The 23,757-nt window shown below is 40.1% G+C and overlaps 1 protein-coding gene across 3 annotated transcripts in view; it reads right to left on the minus strand.

The window, feature by feature from the left end:
• Positions 1 to 555: 555 nt before the first annotated feature.
• The window catches only part of LOC120458291 (solute carrier family 2, facilitated glucose transporter member 3), a 33,278-nt gene continuing 10,076 nt past the window's right edge, over positions 556 to 23,757 (minus strand). The window contains exons 1-7 of one of the 3 annotated variants that reach the window (XM_039645891.2): positions 3,182 to 3,450; positions 3,015 to 3,125; positions 2,196 to 2,954; positions 1,926 to 2,138; positions 1,765 to 1,867; positions 1,412 to 1,703; positions 556 to 732 (exon numbers count right to left, since the gene is read on the minus strand). In XM_039645891.2, coding sequence (XP_039501825.1) covers positions 1,429 to 1,703; positions 1,765 to 1,867; positions 1,926 to 2,138; positions 2,196 to 2,954; positions 3,015 to 3,125; positions 3,182 to 3,271 — 1,551 coding nt within the window. In that variant the 5' untranslated portion in view covers positions 3,272 to 3,450 and the 3' untranslated portion in view covers positions 556 to 732; positions 1,412 to 1,428. Of the gene's footprint in view, positions 733 to 1,314; positions 1,704 to 1,764; positions 1,868 to 1,925; positions 2,139 to 2,195; positions 2,955 to 3,014; positions 3,126 to 3,181; positions 3,451 to 23,757 lie in introns of those variants that run through there. The other 2 variants (XM_039645889.2, XM_039645890.2) reach the window with 2 other exon arrangements.

Raw genomic sequence — 23,757 nt, forward strand, 5'->3', positions numbered from 1 at the left:
AGCTCGTGATTGGATTCTACTTCCTGAGCGGGAAAGAGAGCTGTTGGTATGTCGTTGGGTCCCACAGAAGATATCACTCAATGACGTTTTTGTTCATGTTATAAATACACATAATGCGTCCAACCTGTACTTTTGGTTAAGTGTCTTCGCCATCGTGCCATCGCACGACTTTGATGTTTTATTCGTAAGAAGCGTCAGCTTTTTTTTCAAGTATTCTCATGTATTTTATTGAATGGCTGACGAATGACATCATATGTGCAGTCTGCGTATAATGAGTAGACTCTTGCTTATTTGCGTTGTGATGACCGATGCTTTTAATGTCTCATGAATAACTTAGTCTAATCTCTTAAGCTTTGCTTTCGTTCGAAGACAATGCATTACTCTTATCTTAAAGCTCTAAGGGAACTTCCATTAAATATGGTTCAGATATTTTGTAATACCAGGTCTTAGCGTATACAATTCTAACTCAATAACGCATCCCAGCTCAAGAACGTATAACGCAAAAGCATCACCATCGATCAAACCACACAATTCATTTTGCAAAACTCACATACATGCTCTCTATCAATCGTTTTTATTAATCGTAGAGTAAAAGGGTATACTAGATTCGTTGAAAAGTATGTAACAGGCAGAAGGAATCGTTTCCGACCATATAAAGTATATATATTCTTGATCAGGATCAATAGCCGATTCGAACTGGCCATGTCCGTATGAGCGTCGAGATCTCAGAAACTATAAAAGCAAGAAAGTTGAGATTAGGCATACAGATTCCAGAGACATAGACGCAGCGCAAGTTTGTTGACCCATGCTGCCACGTTTCAATCAAATATCAATGTTTTTTTCATTATAATATTAGACTGGTAAATTTCTATCGATTTGCAAAAAAACTTTTTGCCACGCCCACTCTAACGCCACAAACCGTCTGTCTGTCCGTCTGTCCGTCCGTATGAACGTCGAGATCTCAGGAACTACAAAAGCTAGAAAGTTGAGATTAGGCATACAGATTCCAGAGACATAGACGCAGCGCAAGTTTGTTGACCCATGCTGCCACGTTTCAATCAAATATCAATGTTTTTTTCATTATAATATTAGTCTGGTAAATTTCTATCGATTTGCAAAAAAACTTTTTGCCACGCCCACTCTAACGCCACAAACCGCCCAAAGCTGCCACTCCCACACTTTTGAAAAATGTTTAAATATTTTTTCACATTTTTGTTAGTCGTGTAAATATTTCTCGATTTGCCAAAAAACTTTTTGTCACGCCCACTTTAACGCCCACGAACCGCCTAAAACTGTCAGTGTTGAAGTCTCTCCTTCGCACTTTCAATAGCTGAGTAACGGGTATCTGATAGTCGGGGAACTCGACTATAGCGTTCTCTCTTGTTTTTATTTTGTGGTAGAGGTGGCTTACTGTAAATTGGAATAATTTTAAATCGCCGCCTGCTTCGGGAGCATCACTTTTGATTTAAAGCCCGAAGCAACGAGAGGAGCCACCTCTGACGGATCACGTCCTCGCGTCTCTGGCAAGTAGCGTTTCGTCAGGCAAAAGATCAGGAGGCAGGTTACTGAAAAGGGCAAGAAAACAAATGCGCCCCAGAGGTTCTGCAATGTGGGAAACGCCATTCCGATGATAAAGTTGCACAGCCAGTACGTCAAGCTTCCCAACGACATAGCGGCTGGGCGGAAAGCCAGTTCAAACAGTTCTGTTAGGTGTCAAACAAAAATTCATTTGATAAGCTTAAATATTTAACCAGTCTAACGCACCTGCTCCGATGAAAAACGGCATTGGGCCCAGACCAAATTGGAAGAAGAATATGTACAGGAAAATGCAGCCAATGCAGCCCATACCAAACCAGCTGTAGCTCTCCTAAAATAAAAGAATATGGTATTTGGGCTAATGTCAATTTGCTTTTAATAAAACTTACAATGAAGTAGAGCATTATGGCAAACAAAAGCAGAAAGACTGTGCATAAAAATGTGGAGAAAAGCATCAGTGGTCGCCGATTGACTCGTTCCAGCAGCACGGGGCCCAGCATGGAGGCAAATAAATTTAGGGAACCCGCACCTAGGTTGGCCCACTCAGAGGCCTGATTCGAAAGACCCGCCTTTCGGAAAATGGAGACGGAGTAGTAAAATATCTGCAGGGACAAACGAGAATTATTTTTTAGTCCGTTCTTAGGCTACCCCGTACTTACAGCATTAATGCCAGACAGCTGTTGGCCACCAAGAAAGGCGCAGACTATGATTAGCGGAAGACGCAATTGGGGGTCACGCAGGACCTGCACTAGTCCGCTGGTCTTCACCTCGGAAGCAGCTTCTAGCTCCATCTCTTCCATCTCTGCCTTCAGTGCGGCGCTGCCAGCCGTGTATCCCCTCAGTAACTGCAGCTGGCGACGAGCCTCCTCCTTGCGACCTAGGACGATAAATAACCATTTGGGGCTCTCAGGATACCACCTAAAAGGTGCATAACACACAACCACTAGAAGACCGTAAAATGCGAGTCCGAAGTGCCAGCTCTCAGGACCTCCGAGTACCGACCGGAGGCTGCAGATCTGCGCAATCACCACTCCCAAGGTCAAGCCCATTGGACACAGTGGAGCCAAGGTGCTGCGCTGGGAGAGGGCCGAAATTTCGCTGTGCCACATGGGCATAAATGATGTTAGTAGACCCCCGGCCAGTCCAACCATCATCCGACCAAGCAGCAGCAGCTCCACGGAATGTAAAGGTCGACATGCGTAAAAGCTAATGGCTCCCAGCGTCAGAAGGAGGCCACAGATATAGAAGCAGCCGCGACGTCCGAACCGGTTGGCCATGGTGGCACCAACAACAGATCCGATGGCGCCTCCCACAAGAAATATGGAGACTATGGCAGACCACAGTATTTCCAACCCCACATCGCTCAAGTTTAGGTCATAGCTGGCAATCAGTGTCTCGTTGCACCAGGATCGCATGAGCTGGTGAATTGGAAAATGAACTTATGTGGTGCTGACAAATTTGAAAAGTACCATACTTACTTCAGCTGGACTATTCATGACTCCTGTGCAATACCCCACTGGAACCGCCGCACCAAGCGACGATCCGATTGCAGCCCAATTGAGGGACCAGCTCCACTGGGGCCGCTCCTCCTGGAAACGGGGACTGTTCGGACATTTCCCCAGAAATTCAGGTTCCTTTACTTTACCTGCTTGCTATTTTCGTGTGCCATCAGCGGCGCTTCTGAAAACGTCAATGATTGCTCCTGAAGCGATTCCCCGTCTTTTGGCTTTTCCATTTCGCATTTAGTGGGTAGCGTTTCTTATGGGGCTTTTGTGAGCGGTATGCTGGTAAATGGTGTATTGCGGATCGTATTTCATTCGCGTCCGCACAGCATTTTTTCCACAGAGAAGGCGTTTATCAAGCGCGCTAAGGGCATGGTATACCGTGCTTCTAATTAAATTGTTGGGATGTTTTCTGCGTCTTATGGCTTTATCTCCAACGTATAAAAGATGCTTTATTTGAATTGCCTTATCATTATCACGATGTTAATAAATGACGATAAATACGATAGCGTATCACAGAATCCCCAATAAAAGCCTAAAACTACTCATTTGTCATTTACATTATATTCCGATAGTAAGGAATGTTGAAAACGTTATGCACGTGCAGTGGCACAAAACGGAAATGTGTTACGAGATAAAAAGAATAATAAACTACATTTTGTTTTTATTTAATCAGACAATTGTCTGTTATGTTATTATAAACTTCAGCATTATTTAGCTTTTAAAATTAGTCTAATCAGTTTTTTACAATTTTCAAATTTGGTAAGGTGACGTAACGCGTCTTTTAAAAATTATATATATTACCATTTCTAAAAAATTACTTATATATTATTCTACATATGCTACTCTACATTTACATTCTAAAAAACAATAAATCAATTTTTATAAAAATAAATCTACCACTTATAAAAGGTTATTACCCACAGAATGGACTTTTTATTACAAATAAATATTTTAATGTATTTTACCTAAAATCAAATGGTGTAAACAAACATTAAAACAAGAGAGAACGCTATAGTCGAGTTCCCCAACTATCTGATACCCGTTACTCAGCTAGCGAAGCTGAAATTTCCTCACGGACAGTTTTTGGTGATTTTTGCGCGTTAGAAGACCGGACGTGGCAAAAAGTTTTTCTGCAAATCAATAGAAACAATACTAATACAAAAATGAAAAAATATCAAAACATTTTTCTAAAGTGTGGGCGTGGCAGTTTTGGGCGGTTTGTGGGCGTTAAAGTGGGCGTGGCAAGGTGAATTGGCCAACTTGCTCTGCGTCTATGTCTCTGGAGTCTGTATGCCTAATCTCAACTTTCTAGCTTTTATAGTTCCTGGGATCTCGACGTTCATACGGACGAACAAACGGACGGACGGACAGACGGACGGACAGACGGACATGGCCAGATCGACTCGGCTATTGATCCTGATCAAGAATATATATTCTTTATATGGTCGGAAACGCTTTCTTTTGCCTGTTACACACTTTTCAACGAATCTAGTATACCCATTTAATCTACGAGTAACTGGCCAAAAACTGCCACGCCCACACTTTTGAAAAATGTTTTGATATTTTCGACTTTCTTCTTCGTCATGGATTTAAGTGACACCTGATGATAAAAAATTGCCTACAGGGCAATTAAATATATATATTTTATTACGACGTTAATTTGTCGAGCCGCATCGCTTTATGCGCCAAAGAGCACTGAAGTGCAATTTCAGCTCAGGACAACTTTTGTACTTTAACCATTTGTTCCTGTTCCTTTGGATGAAGTCGTTGTCCCCATTGTTATGGTAGCACCAAAACATTTCTGCACGTGCTGCGTCCAAGGGGAACAGCAGCAAGCGCGACAGAGAAAAATCTTTCATTGTTGTTGCTATGATTGTTATTATGATTGTATATTGTGTAATAAGAAAAGTGTTTCCACTCCATGGTACGAATTTGCAAAGCAAACAGAGTCCTTTGTCCAGTGCTCTGCCGGACAACGCCTCGACGTCTGGCTCCAGCTGTTGTCCCATCTAGCTTATTGTAATTGTTGCACAACGAACTTTCCTACTCTTCTGATCAATGTTCTACGACTTCTAAGTTAAAATCGGGCCGCTTAGTGGAACTGGAATATGTCAAATAATGATTGGAGGCTTCGTTGGTACTTCCCGCTGTCACGCCAAGCCAAGCAGGATTGCGTTTCCGGAATTACGCAAGGGTTGGTGAAAGAATAAAAAGTTGGAGAATGTATGTATATAATTATAGCCGTTACTCGTAGAGTAAAAGCAAAGACATTAGAATAACAAGATGCGTAACGCCATACGATTTTTTTGCACACGATTTTTTCGTGGTGGCTTTTCAAGTGGCTCCAGGCTCTCTCGAAATTTTGTTCAAAAGCCAGTGAGCGGAGAGCTCTAGAGCCAGCAGCTCTCTTGTACGCATACAGCGACAGCTGACCACTGTATTGGTGCACACGTATGCACATGCATTGTAAAAATGACAAAATATGCCCTTCATTTTAGAAGTTCTTAGACTTTAAATCTATATTATTTTTTATAAATTGCCACCACTTAAAAACTCTAGTTTTGCATTGCCTTAACATAACAATTATTTAAATTCAACATAGAAATAATAATAGCACAATCTATGTACCTAATAATGCATAATAATTTTCAAATATGATTTTATATTAGAATAGTTTTCATTAGAGTATTCAGCGTGCGACGTGTGAAAAATATAAGACGTCAATGATTCTTCGGTGCTTATGTCCGCACTTCGTGCATCAATGAAATCAATTTTCCAATAAAGAGTTTCCATATTTTTATTTATTTTATAATTAATATTTTAGTTTATGAATTATTTTTATGAAATATTTTAAATGTAATTCCTTTTTTTTTTTAAATTCTTTGTTTTAAATTACAGTAGTCTTAATAATTTACTTTATATACATTTTAATTATTTACTATAGATATTTTGTCAAATTACTAGTATAAAAATTACCAATTTTCAGTATTTAAAATGCAAATAAGATTCACTTAAATTTTATTTTATTTTGATATTTTTAAAAGAGCGCGCAATTATGGGTGGTAAGAAATGCTCTACGAGTAACGGGTATAAAAAACTTCTTTCAAACCATAAGAGTTACGAATCGAAATTGACCAAAACATTAATCAAATTTGTTTCTTAGATCAAAATTGATTTCGTCCCTAAAATCGTCTTCTAGCATAAGCACGCACACATGCACACGATCTCCTTTATTGTTTTTACTCATACAAGCAAGACAATTCTATTTTTAGATTTTAACGCTCACGATTTTAGGCGAGCGAAAAGAGAGCAATTTTGGTCGTCACCAAAAAAGTGGCTGCATAGTGCAAAACCAATGTATGGCCGTTACGCATCTTATTATTATAATGTCTTTGGTAAAAGGGTATACTAGATTCGTTGAAAAGTATGTGACAGGCAGAAGGAAGCGCTTAAGACCATATAAAGTATATATATTCTTGATCAGGATCAATAGCCGAGTCGATTTGGCCATGTCCGTCTGTCCGTCCGTATGAACGCTGAGATCTCAGGAACTACAAAAGCTAGAAAGTTGAGACTAAGCATACAAATTCCAGAGACATAGACGCAGCGCAAGTTTGTCGATTCATGTTGCCACGCCCATTCTAAAGCCCACAAACCGCCCAAAACTGCCACGCCCACACTTTAGAAAAATGTTTTGATATTGTTTCATTATACCCGTTACTCGTAGAGTAAAAGGGTATACTAGATTCGTTGGAAAGTATGTAACAGGCAGAAGGAAACGTTTCCGAACATGTAAAGTATATATATTCTTGATCAGGATCAATAGCCGAGTCGATTTGGCCATGTCCGTCTGTCCGTCAGTCTGTCTGTCCGTCCGTATGAACGCTGAAATCTCAGGAACTACAAAAGCTAGAAAGTTGAGATTAAGCATACAGACTCCAGAGACATAGAAGCAGCGCAAGTTTGTCGATTCATGTTGCCACGCCCAAAACTGCCACGCCCACACTTTTGAAAAATGTTTTGATCTTTTTTCATTTTTGTATTGGTCTTGTAAATTTCTATCGATTTGCAAAAACACTTTTTGCCACGCCCACTCTAACGCCCTCAAACCGCCCAAAGCTGCCACGCCCCCACTTTTGAAAAATGTTTTGATATTTTTTCATTTTTGTATTAGTCTTGTAAATTTCTATCAATATGCCAAAAAACTTTTTGTCACGTCCACTCTAACGTCCACAAGTCGCCAAAAACTGTCAGTATTGAAGACTCTCCTTCGCACTTCCACTAGCTGAGTAACGGGTATCAGATAGTCGGGGAACTCGACTATAGCGTTCTCTCTTGTTTTTAAATATAATTATTATACTCGTAGGGTAAAAGGGTATACCAGAAAAGTATGTATCACGCAAAAGCAAGCGTTTTCGACCATATAAAGTATATATAATTTTGATCAGGATCAATAGCCGAGTCAAACTTGCCAGTTTTTGGCGGTTTGTGGGCGTTAGAGTGGGCGTGGCAACATGAATCGACAAACTTGCGCTGCGTCTATGTCTCTGGAAATTGTATGCTTAGTCTCAACTTTCTAGCTTTTGTAGTTCCTGAGATCTCAGCGTTCATACGGCCGGACAGACGGACGGACAGACGGACATGGCCAAATCGACTCGGCTATTGATCCTGATCAATAATATATATACTTTACATACTTTTCAACGAATCTAGTATACCCTTTTACTCTACGAGTAACGGGTATAAAAATAAAACATTTTTGTAACTAATTACGCAATGCATACATGCATTTCAATGTTAACATCAGAGCTAGTTTTCATACAAATTGAGCGGTGATTAATTAATTTAATTGAATGTTAGTGATTAACCACGGATGAAGTGTCAGTGAATGGAACTGCAGGGTAACTACAGGCACAACGACAAGGACAAGGATAAGCAGCAACTCACCACACTCCCCAAAATTGGTTGCTAAACAAGTTTTCGTTGTCTAAGCTGCAATGTATTGGACACACACCCCTGAGCTCCGTACCACCGCCATTCCTGGCTTTTGTATCGAGTGTTTAAAAAGCCTTTCCTACATCCGTTGAATGCATATTTCTTTAAGGGGTCTACTGCGAGTCCTTGTGAGTGGGCGGCATACATTCGCTTGAATTTGTGGGTGAGGATGTTGCATGCTTGGGTGTGAATCTTGCTTGTTCTTCCCAGCACCACAAACTCTGATTTAATTTTTCGAAAATTGTAAAATGCTCCCTTTTCAGTACCGTGTCCAGTCCCTGCATTCAAAATTAGTCGCTTGTACTCACTGTGGTTTTGTGCGCTGTTGTTGTGCTTGCTGTTATCCTTAATATTATTGTTAGTATGGTTGGGCGACCAACTGTTCTCATTTAGCAACTATTTGCAGGTTGTTCAGTAATTAAATGAATCATGGTAGACTGGCAGTCCTCCAAAAGTACGGTGCATGAGAATTAATTATTTAATCTTTAGAATTATGTTTGTTAATCAAACTAACAAAATCAAAATTGTTGTGATACGTGAATACTAATCTTGCACGTTAAAGTGTCTTAAATGATTTAACACTACACATTTTTATACCCGTTACTCGTAGAGTAAAAGGGTATACTAGATTCGTTGAAAAGTATGTAACAGGCAGAAGGAAGCGTTTCCGACCATATAAAGTATATATATTCTTGATCAGGACCAATAGCCGAGTCGATATGACCATGTCCGTCTGTCTGTCTGTCCGTCTGTCTGTCCGTCCGTATGAACGCTGTGATCTCAGGAACTACAAAAGCTAGAAAGTTGAGATTAAGCATACAGACTCCAGAGACATAGACGCAGCGCAAGTTTGTCGATTCATGTTGCCACGCCCACTCTAACGCCCACAAACCGCCCAAAGCTGCTACGCCCACACTTTTAAAAAATGTGTTGATATTTTTTCATTTTTGTATTGGTCTTGTAAATTTCTATTGATTTGCCAAAAAATTTTTAGCCACGCCCACTCTAACGCCCACAAACCGCCCAAAGCTGCTACGCCCACACTTTTAAAAAATGTTTTGATATTTTTTCATTTTTGTATTAGTCTTGTAAATTTCTATCGATTTGCCAAAAAACTTTCTGCCACGCCCACTATAACGCCTACAAACCGCCAAAAACTGTGTTTAAGACTCTCCTTCTCCCTTCCACTAGCTGAGTAACGGGTATCAGATAGTCGGGGAACTCGACTATAGCGTTCTCTCTTGTTAATTTTTGTTACATGTTGTAAAAAGAAACCAGGAATATGTAGAGTAGGCGTGCCATATTAATTTGACTTTCTCAAACAATGTTGTAAGATGATCCATCATATGAGTTGCAAAGTTGTGAATTGGAGTCCATGTTCAAAGTTTGAAATTTTCATTGCCACCTGTCTTGTTTGAAACCCATGAAAATGTTTATAAAAGGTCACTAGCAAATAAGGGAAATTTATTGACACTTCACGGTACGATCGCCTGATCTCACAAATTCTTTTCTGCTTTGTATGGATTATAGAAAACCAGTTACTCATAGAGTAAAATTCTTTGAAAAATATAAGTAAGTAAGTATATTCTTGATCAGGATTGCTAGCGCCGAGTCCATCTGACCATGTCAGTCGTCTGTCTGTCCGTATGAACCTTGAGAACGGGAACTTTAAAAGATAGAAAGTTGATATTAAGCATGTAGACATGAATACGCGGTGCAAGTTTGTATTAGGTGGCTTACACGTTTTTAAGAAATATGTTGATTTATTTCATTTTATTATTCGTCTTGCCAATTTCTATTAATGTGCCAAAATAAAATCGGCCTCGCCCATCTTAACGCCCGCTAACCGCACTCCCTTAATTTTAAATTTTGTTAGATTTTTCTACTTTACACTTTCTTTTGCAACTTTCTATCGCTATGCAAACACAACATTTAAAAGTCTACCACAGGTAGTGGGAGTGCTATCTGAGTAACGGGTATCTGATAGTCGAGAAAGTTGAATATAGCATTCTCTCTTGTTTTTGTATTGGGTCTCGTAATTTTTAAGTAGCCATGAATTTTTTCAAGTAATATTTTACAATGCTCATCATAGGAATTGCTAAATTGGAGAAATAGCTTCCGTGTTCCATAAATAAACAATAGAGAACGCTATAGTCTAGTTCCCCGACTATCTGATACCCGTTACTTAGCTAGTGGATGTGCAAAGAAGAAATTTCAACACTTATAGTTTTTGGCGGTTTGTGGGCGTTAGGGTGGGCGTGGCAAAAAGTTTTTTTGCAAATCGATAGAAATTTACAAGACTAATACAAAAATGAAAAAATATCAAAACATTTTTCAAGTGTGGGCGTGGCAGCTTTGGGCGGTTTGTGGCGTTAGAGTGGGCGTGGCAAAAAGTTTTTTGGCAAATCGATAAAAATTTACAAGACTAATACAGAAATGAAAAAATATCAAAACATTTTTCAAAAGTGTGGGCATGGCAGTTTTGGGCGGTTTGTGGGCGTTAGAGTGGGCGTGGCAACATAAATCGACAAACTTGCGCTGCTTCCATGTCTCTGGAGTCTGTATGCTGAATCTCAACTTTCTAGCTTTTGTAGCGTTCATACGGACGGACAGACGGATGGACAGACGGACATGGCCAGATCGACTCGGCTATTGATCCTGATCAAGAATATATATACTTTATAGGGTCGGAAACGCTTCCTTCTGCCTGTTACATACTTTTCAACGAATCTAGTATACCCTTTTACTCTACGAGTAACGGGTATAAACACTATAGTTGAGCATAAGGCTTATTTGTCTGAAGCGTGGAACTTTAATGATCCGGAAGCGTGTATCATAGATTCGCAACCAAATATGAAATAGTATTAGTATGAATTCTGCTCTTTACTACAATTAAACTGACGTCCCGGGTTTTATATAGATAACTGATGGTTCCACCAATAACTTAATTTAAATATACGGGGACTACCCTTACTGTCTCCCATCAAAATTTTGTTTCAGCAATGAGAAAGCGTCGGTAGAGTAATTCAGCGCATTCTTCAACTATCTTTAAGATTTCTATCAAGTCTTAAGACCCTTTAGAACTGATTGCCATGGGTTTCGTCCATCTCAAAAATGTCATATTATATTTTGTTGCCAAGCTTCGGTCTAACTTATGTTTTCAAACAAAGCTTGGTAGCAGCCTATGCCGCTCTGCGGCCGATGTTGTTGGAAGGAAGATTGTACCCCGAGATGATCAGAATATATCTGACAGGCCACCTTAAAGTCCTTGGCCCTTACAGCCCAGCAACGGTCGATCGTGGACCGTAATCATTCGCCCGAAGGATCGCTACGCCGCCTTTAATTGCCTACCTTACAAGGTCCTTTGGGTGCTTCCCAATGTTATTTGTTACTTTGTCTCTAGTGTTCGCTGGAGTTGAGCTTCTCCCAACCTTGCATTACAATCCCCAATATTCAATGCAGGTTCAATCAGTTTTATGTAGTGTATATACCTATTATATCTATTTATAATTTCTTTACCCATGGTTACAGTAGATATACACTGGCAGTAAATGCATGTTTTCGCTTTCTACAGTCTATAATGTATTAACCAAATTTTGTTCCGTTTGAGAATTTTTTCGTTTTCGACATATATCATTCAGATTCAGTATGGATATTCCAGTGACATAGCAAGTTTGTTGATCAATGTGGCCACGCCCACATTACTAGTTTTGTAAGTTTCTATCGATTTGCAAAAAAAAGTTTTGCCACTTCCACTCAAACGCCCACATACCTCCAAAACACTTTTGAACAATGTTTTGATATTTTTTCACATTTTTGTTAGTCTGGTAATTTTTTCTGCAGATCGATAGAAATGTACATTACTAACAAAAACAAGAGAGAACGCTATAGTCGAGTTCCCCGACTATCTGATACCCGTTACTCAGCTAGTAGAAGTGCAGGTTTGTGGGCGTTAGAGTGGGCGTGGCAAAAAGTTTTTTGGCAAATCGATAGAAATTTAGACGACTAATACAAAAATGAAAAAATATCTAAACATTTTTCAAAAGTGTGGGCGTGGCAGCTTTGGGCGGTTTGTGGGCGTTAGAGTGGGCGTGGCAAAACGGTTTTTGGCAAATTGATAGAAATTTACAAGACCAATACAAAAATGAAAAAATATCAAAACATTTTTCAAAAGTGTGGGCGTGGCAGTATTGGGCGGTTTGTGGGCGTTAGAGTGGGCGTGGCAACATGAATCGACAAACTTGCGCTGCGTCTATGTCTCTGGAGTCTGTATGCCCAATCTAAACTTTCTAGCTTTTGTAGTTCCTGAGATCTCAGCGTTCATACGGACGGACAGACAGACAGACGGACAGACGGACAGACGGACAGACAGACGGACGGACAGACGGACATGGCCAGATCGACTCGACTATTGATCCTGATCAAGAATATATATACTTTATATGGTCGGAAACGCTTCCTTCTGCCTGTTACATACTTTTCAACGAATCTAGTATACCCTTTTACTCTACGAGTAACGGGTATAAAAATTCAAAAATATCAAAACATTCTTCAAGTGCGGGCGTGGCAGTTTTGGGCGGTTTGTGAACGTTAAAGTGGGCGTGGCAACATTAATCGACAAATTTGCGCTGCGTCTATGTCTCTGGAGTCTGTATGCTGAATCTCAACTTTCTAGTTTTTATAGTTCCTGAGATCTCGACGTTCATGCGGACGGACAGACGGACATGGCCAGATCGACTCGGCTATTGATCCTGATCAAGAATATATATACTTTATATGGTCGGAAACGCTTCCTTCTGCCTGTTACTTTCTTTTTAACAAATCTAGTATACCCTTTTACTCTACGAGTAACGGGTGGTGAGAGTGACACAGTAGACAAACGAAGTAAGTAAGAAGACTAGTTTGCGTAGAAACGGACAAAAAGACAGACGGACATCGACTCGGTTACTGAAATCAATATCTATCTTATCTTATATCTACCTTATCTAGTGAGCAATTTTAAAAATACAAATGTCTTTTTCTTTAGCATACCGTTATTTCCTGTTAATCTTAAAATTGTATTATTCCAGACTACTCTTACTGACTGGACTGAATAACTTTAGTGGATCATCTAGCCCATTGTCAGGTAATGGCCGCACAAGGCCGAAATACGATGAATTCATAAATATAAATAAAACATTTATTCGGTATGCAGTCATGCGTTTGATATTGCTGTTATCATTAATGTGGTTTCTGCCGACCAGGTACCCACCAGTGGCTTCCGGTCTAGACCCATCCCGTTCGTGGCTTAGCTTGCAAATCTGGATCGGGAGGAATGCCGAGCAAACGAAGCAATCAAAATAATGATGGCGATTGCATACACGAAAATAATTGCCGGTAATTCTCGGTTGCTAATTTGCCTGCTTCGCCTGCTTCGTTGCTGTTGCTTCTTATTTCCCGTGGTGTTCGCTTTGCCTATTATTCGCACACATTTGTAGAGTTTCAGCGCCATTTACAAAAGCGCTTTTTATTATTTATGATATAGGTTTATTATGTGGCATGAAAGTACCGGGGCTGCTGCGACCGGGACCATTTGGTCGAATTTGCGCACATATGCAATACCGCTTTTTGTACCCTTCTTTATTCAATACATGCACAAACACCAGAGAGGGATGATGGGATGGCAGATACGTCTTCATTTATATTAAACTAACATGTAAGTTTATTCCATTTTTCAATGGTGGGTACTCAACTCAACATACCCAATTACACCCAGCAGGTCTATGACTAAATCTTATTTGTTGTTTTGCTTGTGGTTCTAAGCAATGAATTTGGGGTAGTCTTTAGAGATGCCTACGGTACCTTCAATATGCACATAGGAATATGTCAAACCAAACCACTTCTGTGCGCGGTAAAAACAATTGACAATCGGATCTTAAACATACAAAAGTTCTGAAATCAAACATTGTGACGAGAAATGATTTTACATTAGACTTAATAAATATCTTTCATTGCCTTGTACTGAACAACGAAGTCTATTTATAAATCGATAGCTAAAGCTATCCGTCTGGGTGTCCGAATAAACTTCGAGATCTCGGGAACTATAAAAGTTAGAAAGTTGAGATTAAGCATCCAAACTCCAGAGACATAGACGCAGCGCATATGTTGACCTATGTTGCTACGCCCACTCTAAAGCCCACAAACCGCTAAAATCTTTTACGCCCTTACTTTGGGAAAAATCTTAAAATTTGTTGAATTTTATTATTTTTTTCCCCAATTTCTATCGATATTGCAGAAAATGTTCAAATTTATCGTTCGCACTTCAACTAACTGAGTAACGGGTATGTGATAGTCAGAGAACTCGATTATATCATTCTTTTTTGTTTTAGGTAGAAGGAAGCGTTTCCGAAAGCGCTTACAGAGGCGTACAGAGGCGATCAGGATAACGCTTTCAGATGCGTTTTTCACTAGTTTAATGGAAGCCTTTAGCCTTTATCCTTGAAACGCTGTTGAAAGGTGTCGAGGAGTCTAACTTAGTATTCTTTATATTTAGTATTTCTTTCTTTTCAGCTTTTCGGACGGTATATGTAAGCGTTCGAAGGGTGGTCTCTCTCTTGTAAAATAGCAGCGCGGTCAACAACATGACGTTATATGTCGTCAGTTAGTTTAAAATAATCCCGTGTATTATTAACCATTTACTGAAAGTAACCATACAAATTACTTAGCGTGATCCATTCACCACCAAAACTAGTCCTTCTAGCCGCATCGTCCGCATTTACCAACATACAGCAAGAACTAACTTTCCTCACAATGGAGGAGCAGAAATTGAAGCGCCTTACAAAGCACGTGGCCGTGTGAAGTCACGTTGACGTCGACTGGGACGGCTTCAGCAAGCATTCAAGAGTTTTGAGGATTTATACTCTTTATGTACGAATCGGTGAAGGGTTTTGAAGGTCCTACCGCGGCCTTTCAAGCGTATGAAGAGAAGTACATGCCCGCACTCAATGATGATCGTCCCAGACATATCGTGAACTCGTTGCTGGACACTTTCTTGGGACTGGCTGCTGCCCCAACGGCGAGGTGTCATATCTACGCAAAATGGCTGATGGAGCCAACGAAATTATTCGTGGACTGGATGCAATTGAAGAGACCATCTGGTTACTGCCGTGTAATTGATCTAATATTGGCAAAAATCGACCCCGAATCCAAAAGGAAGACCGTTAACGATCTGTTCGAGATTCTCGATAATCGTTGTGAGGACTTTGAACTAAGCCATGCTGCAGGATCTACCAATATTGGGTCGGACAAGCCACTCAAGCCGAAGCGCACACTTGTCGCAGTTCATTTTGGCAATTGCGGTAAACGTGGCTCCACGGAACATCCTCTGTTTAAATGTCTTTAGTTTCAGAACTTAAACGTCGATTAACGACGCGACCTAGTAAAGGGTAGTTCACGTTTTTTCTATCGATGTGCACAATGTCAATCGAAGCATTCATGTAAGCATTGCAGTGGACGACATCACACTCTCGTACATTTTAGAAACAAGGGTGGAACACCGTTCACCATCGAAGATTCTAATTTCCGTCAAATCTTCCATCAAGGCTGAATCTTCAACAGGATTGGCTGCACTTTATGTAAGTTCAATGGTGTCAACGCATACTATCGATGTCGCAGCGCATGTGCTGGGCAAACTCAAGTCTTCACTTTCGTGGAACGACATCTACGCAGATGCAAGGGCTTATGATGGACTTTAATTAGCCGACTCGTCGTTCAACACGACTTCGCCAATAGACATCTTATTGGGAACTGAAAACATATGGTATATTCTCTCAGATGAGAAGCTATATGACAGTATTTATGAAGGAATATCTGAGACTCGGACACATGCGCCAGCTAGGAGCAGAGGAATGTCACTCATCTTCCAATGTATTCTACATGCCTCACCACCCAGTTTTGGGAAAGAAGTTGCAAGTAGCTACGAATTGTATGGAGGGATGCCCCTACTGATCCTCTCCAACACTACCACCTTCGCACAGTCGCATAATGTACAAGCTGTGCACCAGTTTCTTGCAGTCAGAGTATTGGAGCAGCTAGCACAAGACCACCATGAAGAATTTCCGATCGTCTCCAAAATTCAGCTGGAGGACTTTTATGGATGAATGGATTAATAGACGCGATGAACTCATTTAGCTAATGTCCAAGGCCAAGCTCGAGCTTGAAAAATGGGTGTCCAACAGAATCCAATAATCCTATGATTTCTGCACAGCGAAAAATTACCAAACGGCAAGTATTGTCTGACGTTTTACGAATCTTTGATTCCTTACGCATTCTGGCACCTGTTGTAGTCCAGTTCAAGATCCTATTTCAGGAGCTCTGGCTTCTTGATTTAGACTGGGGCTCGAAACTGCCAACAACTGGCTCTTATCGCAGACAAAACACGAGTTGCACCTCTGAAGCAGCAAGGTCTACCACGCCGAGATCTCCGAGCTGTGAAGGAGGAGTTTCGTTAACTAGGATATTACTGTATAAGCTTGGTGCGACCGCACAATTACTCTGTCGTGCTGATCAACACTTGGCAGACCTGCCAGTTGTTCGGGTACGTCAAGCATTTGAGAATACAGACGGCGACTACCCCGAACCGCTTCTCCTAAAAGTGCAAAAGGGTAGGAGTCTACGAAAGGTATACATCTGTCTATTCGTCTGCATGGTAACTTCCGCAATTCATCCACGAAAACATTTCTCGCTGCACTTCGTCGCTTTATATCTTGACGATAATGGTCGAAACTTTGTAGAAGCAAAGAGGGTCTGGACAAGATGTATCAGCTCATCTGGTCGCAGTAACACAACAATCAAGTCATCGAGGCCCTGGCCACCGGAGCTATAAAGTGGAATTGTATTGTATTGATTTTGGCCATGTTGCAGTTAACCGTCTGGATTACTGGTAATACGTTCAGCCAATGTTGTAAGGATTTTAAAGGAGGTGGCACCAGGAATACCTCACCATGTCCTTTAATATCGCACAAAATGGAACGCGGAAAACAAGAACATTGCCCCTGGAGATATGGCGATCATCAAGGATTCAAATACACCCCGCGGCACTTGGAATCTTTCACGCGTGATCGATGTATATCCAGGCAGCGACGAACTTGTGTAAATCTGTAAACTTGCAATTCTACCTAATTAAGAATCTTAGTTTTAGTGTGGGACGGGATGTTAAGGAATGTAACTTAGTTTCTTTGTATTTAGTATTTCTTTCTTTTCAACCGTTCGGACGGTATATTTTAGCGTTCGAAAGCTAGCTTTCTCTTGTAAAATAGCATCGTGGTCAACAATATGTAGACCAATAAACTTCATTTGAAACTTAGAGTCCCCACCAAAAGGCATCCGGAATAATAGTAAAACAATGACTTTACAATCAACAAAAAGCCTTACCGATCCTATATTTGATGGAGAGCACTAGCCAAGTCGAAAATACCTATTGTAGGATGAAAGTGCGATAAGACCCAGTTTATTACCTCGTTGAGTTCATTTCGGGTAATTGCCAAAAAAAAAAACTATTTGTAGGATTTGTAAAAAGGGGGAAACTTTTTTCCGGCCACTCTGTCATGTGACCAAAATATGATTCAGTGAAGGCCTTTAGGCCTTAGCTGGGGCGTCACTTTTTATCTTCCGCAGGGACTAGCGCTCTGGTTGGTATCTCACACTGGTAAAGCTGATTAAAAAAGTTTCAAATTAAACCAGACAGCGTATTCATTTATTTAAGACCCTTAAATTATATCCTTTGATGTAAAGCACACATTTTGCTATCCCCGCTACATGTAGCGTTTCTTTTTTTGCAAGCCGGTTCAGTTAAGCCATCTACCCACCCACAACATGCTATTTTGGCGTATATTATTACATTTTTACTCCGTCCACACATTTAAGCACCAACTCCCATTTGATGTCAAGAAAATAAAAAAAGACACCATACAAAGTACTGACCGCGGCCTTATTCAAGAAAAGACCTAAAAATTACACATGCAGCAATTTTCTTAGTTTTTATAGGCTTTGAATTTTAGAGTCGACAGGATCCACCGTAATGCCCTATTTCTAACACTTTAAAAACATGTAACTAAAGAACCACTTTGTTTACCTTATAGAATAGTATAGTAAAGTATATAGGTGCACAAAATTTAAAATAAGTCAAAGGAATAATATTTGTAATTGCTTTGCATTTTACAACTAAATTATATTCGTCAAATTTTTTTTGTAAATTATAGAATTCAACTTATTTATTGTTTTGTTTATTGTTAGAATTTGAGATTATTAATGCTCTTTGACAATAAAAGGAAATAAATAAATATATATATTTATTAAGACGTGCTTAGTTTCTTTAACATTTTTGGTCCCTCGAAAGTGTTGATTTTTTAAATCATGAAAAAGTTACTCGTTAACAACAAACTTAAAAATATTTAATACTAATGAAAAATTGTAACTGCAATTTACATTGGCATATTAAAGTACAAATACCCCGACTGTGTAGGGTAGAACAGTCCATGTCCGAAGTCAGAAGAGCACTGCCTGGCCTTCGCAGCTCTGATGCGCACATATGTGTTGATGTGCATGTGTGGGCGTGTAAGTCAGTATGTGTGGGTGCGGTGTTTCGGAAATAATGAAATTATTAACACTTGAGCAACTTCCGGCTAAAAAACAAAAGCTCTGCAGCAGCATCAGCATCAGCAACGGGGCAGCACACAAAAAACGCTGCAACACAAAAACTTGCAAAACACATTAAATGGAAAGAAGGCATATAAGCGGCCACAAAGAGGGGAACCGTGGAGCAGGCAAAGGACGAAGGACTTCATGCAGTACGAGCAGTCATAATTGCAGCCAGACTTGGCTTGCCCGCAACTACAGAATTGAATGAAAAAAGCCTTCGGAAAACGAAACGGAGAATAGTGCACACACGAAAATAAGAAAGCCAGCGGAAAAAGTATTTCTCCATTTTTCGCCAAGCAACAGACTGTAAATTTTTTCGAGAAGTTGTAATAGAGCCGTTGGCATACTTTCTATAAACGAATTGTGGCCTTCCATAAACAACATAAAGTATGTCTGGTTGTACAGACAAAGCGAAAAAAGGCTGGGAGAGTGACGTCCCTATTTGAGTTTTTTTTTGACGGAAATAAGCCTCTGCACTGCAAAGTTTTGATACCCTTCCAAAGTTTATGATTTGGATTTGTGAATGGGACCAAAAAAGAATCAATACATAATATCTAGAAACACATATAATGGAATCTAAAGATCTCGAATATAAAGAATTTTGTACACGATCGGAGATTCAGAGAAAGTTCAACAGCAGGATTTCATTTTATTACCTAATAAACAGAACATTTTGCAGTTTCTGCTTAAATCCAACATAATCGACGAAAGCCAATAACCTTAGTGTTTAATCTTGAAGTGTTTCTAAAAATCGAAAAATAAATCCAAACTATAAAAGTCTAAGTGCTAAATTTGGGTTAAAGCAGTTTTTACATTTTTATACTTCTCTTACTTAAAATATAAAACGCAAAGTTTCCTTATCCCCACAACAGTGTCTGCCTACGTCGATAGCCAGTTCCCACCTAGAGTGCCCCCTTAATATGCGCTTTTATGAGTTTGAAGTTGATTTTTGTATTTAGAAGACAGTTGGTTAGCTGCCTGAATGACTGGCTAACCCAACTTGGCTGGTTAGCTTTTCTGACACCCCCAATCGCCACACCCCGTCGGTATATTGAATAAGTCAAGAGTAAGTGTAAGGACCGCCATGGGTATCCGGGTAGTGCACCTCGAAGTCGGCATGGCCAACCCTGCTCAAGTTGCACCGCGATAACATAATATATTGAGGAAATTCTCCACCCAACTCTCGGCGGGCGTAGTGCATATGTACGTAGATTTATCCCTTTGCCGGGCAGCAAACGCTTACTGACGGAACCTAACTTGTTAAGCCAAACGTGTTCGAGTTTATGCAGGGTTAGTCAAAGACAAATTTCTTTCCTACGAGTATTACTTCTGCACAATTCTGAAACCCTTGCGCGTTTTTATATCCATTACTTGTAGAGGATGAGGATATAATACATTCGTTGAAAAGTATGTTACAGGTAGAATTCTTCAATGACAGCTCCAACGATGTTTGGCAATACGGACAGCTCAACTTTTGAAATTATTATTCGTGCTCTCACTCATTTTGTGCGAGTTTTTGGAAAATGTTCAGCACATTTTTTTACGGCTCTACTCTGCTGCACTTTTTGTTGTCCTGCTGCTGCTTTTATTTCGTGTGCATTTTGCAGTTGGACCAAAGTTTTGAGTTCCGTTTCCAAGCTCATAAAAATGTTTTCTTGTTGTTTCTGCGTTTTTTGCGTCTGTGTTTCCGCATTGCTTTTCTTTCAACCCAGCCCCGAAAACCTTTTTCGTTTGCATTTGTTTATCTTTTTATGGAGCGACAATTTTGTAATTAATTTATTACAGTGGGTAAGGGTTTCAGGGTGGCAAGGGTTATGCATAAATATATCTGGAGAAACGGTTGGAAATAAAGTTAAATTTACATAAAATACAACTAGACAATGCAAATTCCTTTGTTTGTATGTATTAGCCTCGCCCTTTCAGAAAAGGCAGTAAATATATCAGTGTACATACATATTAAGCACACTATTAATTATACAATTTTCTTACTCTATCCAAAAAGTACAAAAATTTCCGATCACAGAAAATCGACTAAGACGCTCATTTTACCAATATCTTTATTTTGCCGGTCTTAAGAGACATATGGCCAGGACGACTTCTATGCTCATATCCCTTTTAAAACTGTCAGTAAAGACACTATTTGACATATAAAAAAATTACAATAAAAGACCATTTGAATACCCGTTACACGCAGAGTAAAAGATACTAGATACTATTGGATTCGTTGAAAAGCAAAAGAAGGAAGCGATCTGGCTCTATAAAGTATACATGTTCTTGTATATGATCAGGAGCACTAGCCGAACTGGCCATGTTCCACCGTAACTATACGAGTAGCGGATGAAATATCGCTTTGTATCTTTTGCATTCGTTGCTTGCCTTCTTCTGTGATCGGGCTAGATACAGATACGATATTAAATGCGGAATGTTTATGAATTATAACATCTTCACTTATAATTAAAACATATATTATAACTTATTCACCTTACAATGAGTCTTTTATGTTATACGCATGCTACCTAGTACACGAAGTCAATAAAAATATATAAACTATACTTTCGATTAAAAAAGAAAAACAAAAGAAAGAACACTGTAGTCGAATACTCGTTCAGTTCACCATTATTTTTAGCATATCGATTGAAATTGGCAAAAAAATAATAAAAAACAAGAGAGAACGCTATAGTCGAGTTCCCCGACTATATGATACCCGTTACTCAGCTAGTGGAAGGGAGAAGGAGAGTCTTAAACACAGTTTTTGGCGGTTTGTAGGCGTTATAGTGGGCGTGGCAGAAAGTTTTTTGGCAAATCGATAGAATTTTACAAGACCAATACAAAAATGAAAAAATATTAAAACATTTTTCAAAAATGTGGGCGTGGCAGTTTTGGGCGGTTTGTGGGCGTTAGAGTGGGGGTGGCAACCTGAACCGACAAACTTGCGCTGCGTCTATGTCCCTGGAGTCTGTATACTCAATCTCAACTTTCTAGCTTTTGTAGTTCCTGAGATCTCGACGTTCATACTGACAGACGGACAGACAGACGGACGGACAGACGGACATGGCCAGATGGACTCGGCTACTGATCCTGATCAAGAGTATATATACTTTATATGGTCGGAAACGCTTCCTTCTGCCTGTTACATACTTTTCAACGAATCTAGTATACCCTTTTACTCTACGAGTAACGGGTATAAAAAATATTAACAGGGGAGAACGCTATAGTCGAGTTCCCCAACTATCTGATACCCGTTACTCAGCTAGTGGAAGTGCGAAGGAGAGTCTTTAGGACCACGTTAGAGTGGGCGTGGCAATCGTTTTTGGCAAATCGATAGAAATTTACAAGGCTAAAACAAAAATGAAAAAATATCAAAACATTTTTAAAAATTGTGGGCGTGGCAGTTTTGGACGGTTTGTGGGCGTTAGAGTAGGATACTCAGATTTTGGTACTGCAGACATAAACAAATTCGAGACTCAGGTCATAAAATAAAAACAAAACAAGAATTGTCAAGAAGTCCAAAGATCATTCTAAAAAGGCACTCATAAAAAGCTGTAAAGCTTAAAACCGAGGTATGATCGTATAAGAAGTCAGAATTAGGAGTTGAGTTCAGTTAGACCCCTTCAATGAAGTAGATCGGTTTTTTCCACAAAAAGTTGTAAAGCAGTTTGACAAAAACTGTCGATAGGTCAATTTTCTGTCCGCCCATTCCGAGTTTATTTGTTTTATTTAGTTATTTATTATTATTTATTTATTCCTGGAATCATCACATAGTTCCTCAAGCGCAATGAGATGCCTCGTTTGAGTTCAATGGGTTGACATGCTGCCGTTCACAAAGCATGAAACAATTCTTTAACACACCATTTGTCACATTGAGTTTCAGTTCAGGACCCCAATCATCGTGTGTGCCTGGTCTGTGTGGAAGGGTGTGTCAACGCATTTACAATTAATTAATTAAGAGTAATTGAAAATCAAATAAAATGACATCCCAGCTGGGACAATAGACTATTCAATGCGAAACAATGGCGTAAAATAACCATTGATAATGTCGTTAAAAGCAAATGAGCAAAATAATGAAGTGCAGCATTCCTTCTTCTCCGGAGGAGCATCCACAAGTCACTTGCATCTGTCGTAAGCTGTATGAACCGCTGAACCGTTGACCTTCATCACCGAAGTTCCAGCCTTAAACTCGTTTTAACATTTGATAAAGAAAGAAAGTAAGGAAAATAGAGGCAGGAACAAGACATAACGCTTAATTCGAGTTCCCCGACTATCAGATACACGTTATTCCGCTAGTGGAAGTGCGAACGAAAACTTTCAACATTTTTCTTCATCTTACTTGGGCCGGCCACTGCAACCGTGAACAACCGGAGGGTGGAGCGATCCCGATAACGTATGTATATATGGTCCAGTCCGGGGACTTTGTTTTGATGTGAGCGTGTAACAACAACGAGGACATCAAGTGCCGTCAGGCACAGTGATTGCTTAAAATTAAATTTATGCCCAACGCTTTCAATTGGGGCCCAGGCATGGGAGGCTGACCGAACAATAGCTGGAAATTAACAGCCATGAAAGGACATTCGGCTTGTGGTCTACACAATACGTCTCGTGCGCCGGCTTCATTTTGCTGACATGGTCCGGCGATGGGCTCAGTTGCCCAGCCTCCGGGTACAATAAGTCAATGTCAAGTTTAGTGAGTGCTGGCGCTGGCGTTGGCGCTGGCACCCCAAACTCGTTCACTTTTTCGGGATACCCCTTTAGTGCTTAATTAATATTGCAGGAGCGCAGGCGCCGGGTTCAATCCGTTTGCAGCTGTTGCTCGTCCACCTCCATAATTACAGGTCGTCTCTGGTCCGGGTCCGGATCAGACTCCTCTCCTGCAGCTGGCGTGTTGTTGCCATGCCCACGAGCGTGGGAAATTTATGCATCGCTTCCTTTCGTGAGGGGCTACCGAAGCGTTTTCATGTTTATCGGATGCATTGAGTAATATTTTTTTTGTTCCTGGAAAACAACCGAAATTCTCATCCGTGAAGAAAAGATAATAGTGCACGATTTG

This window comes from Drosophila santomea, chromosome 2L (assembly GCF_016746245.2).
Source record: "Drosophila santomea strain STO CAGO 1482 chromosome 2L, Prin_Dsan_1.1, whole genome shotgun sequence".
NCBI lineage: Eukaryota > Metazoa > Arthropoda > Insecta > Diptera > Drosophilidae > Drosophila > Drosophila santomea.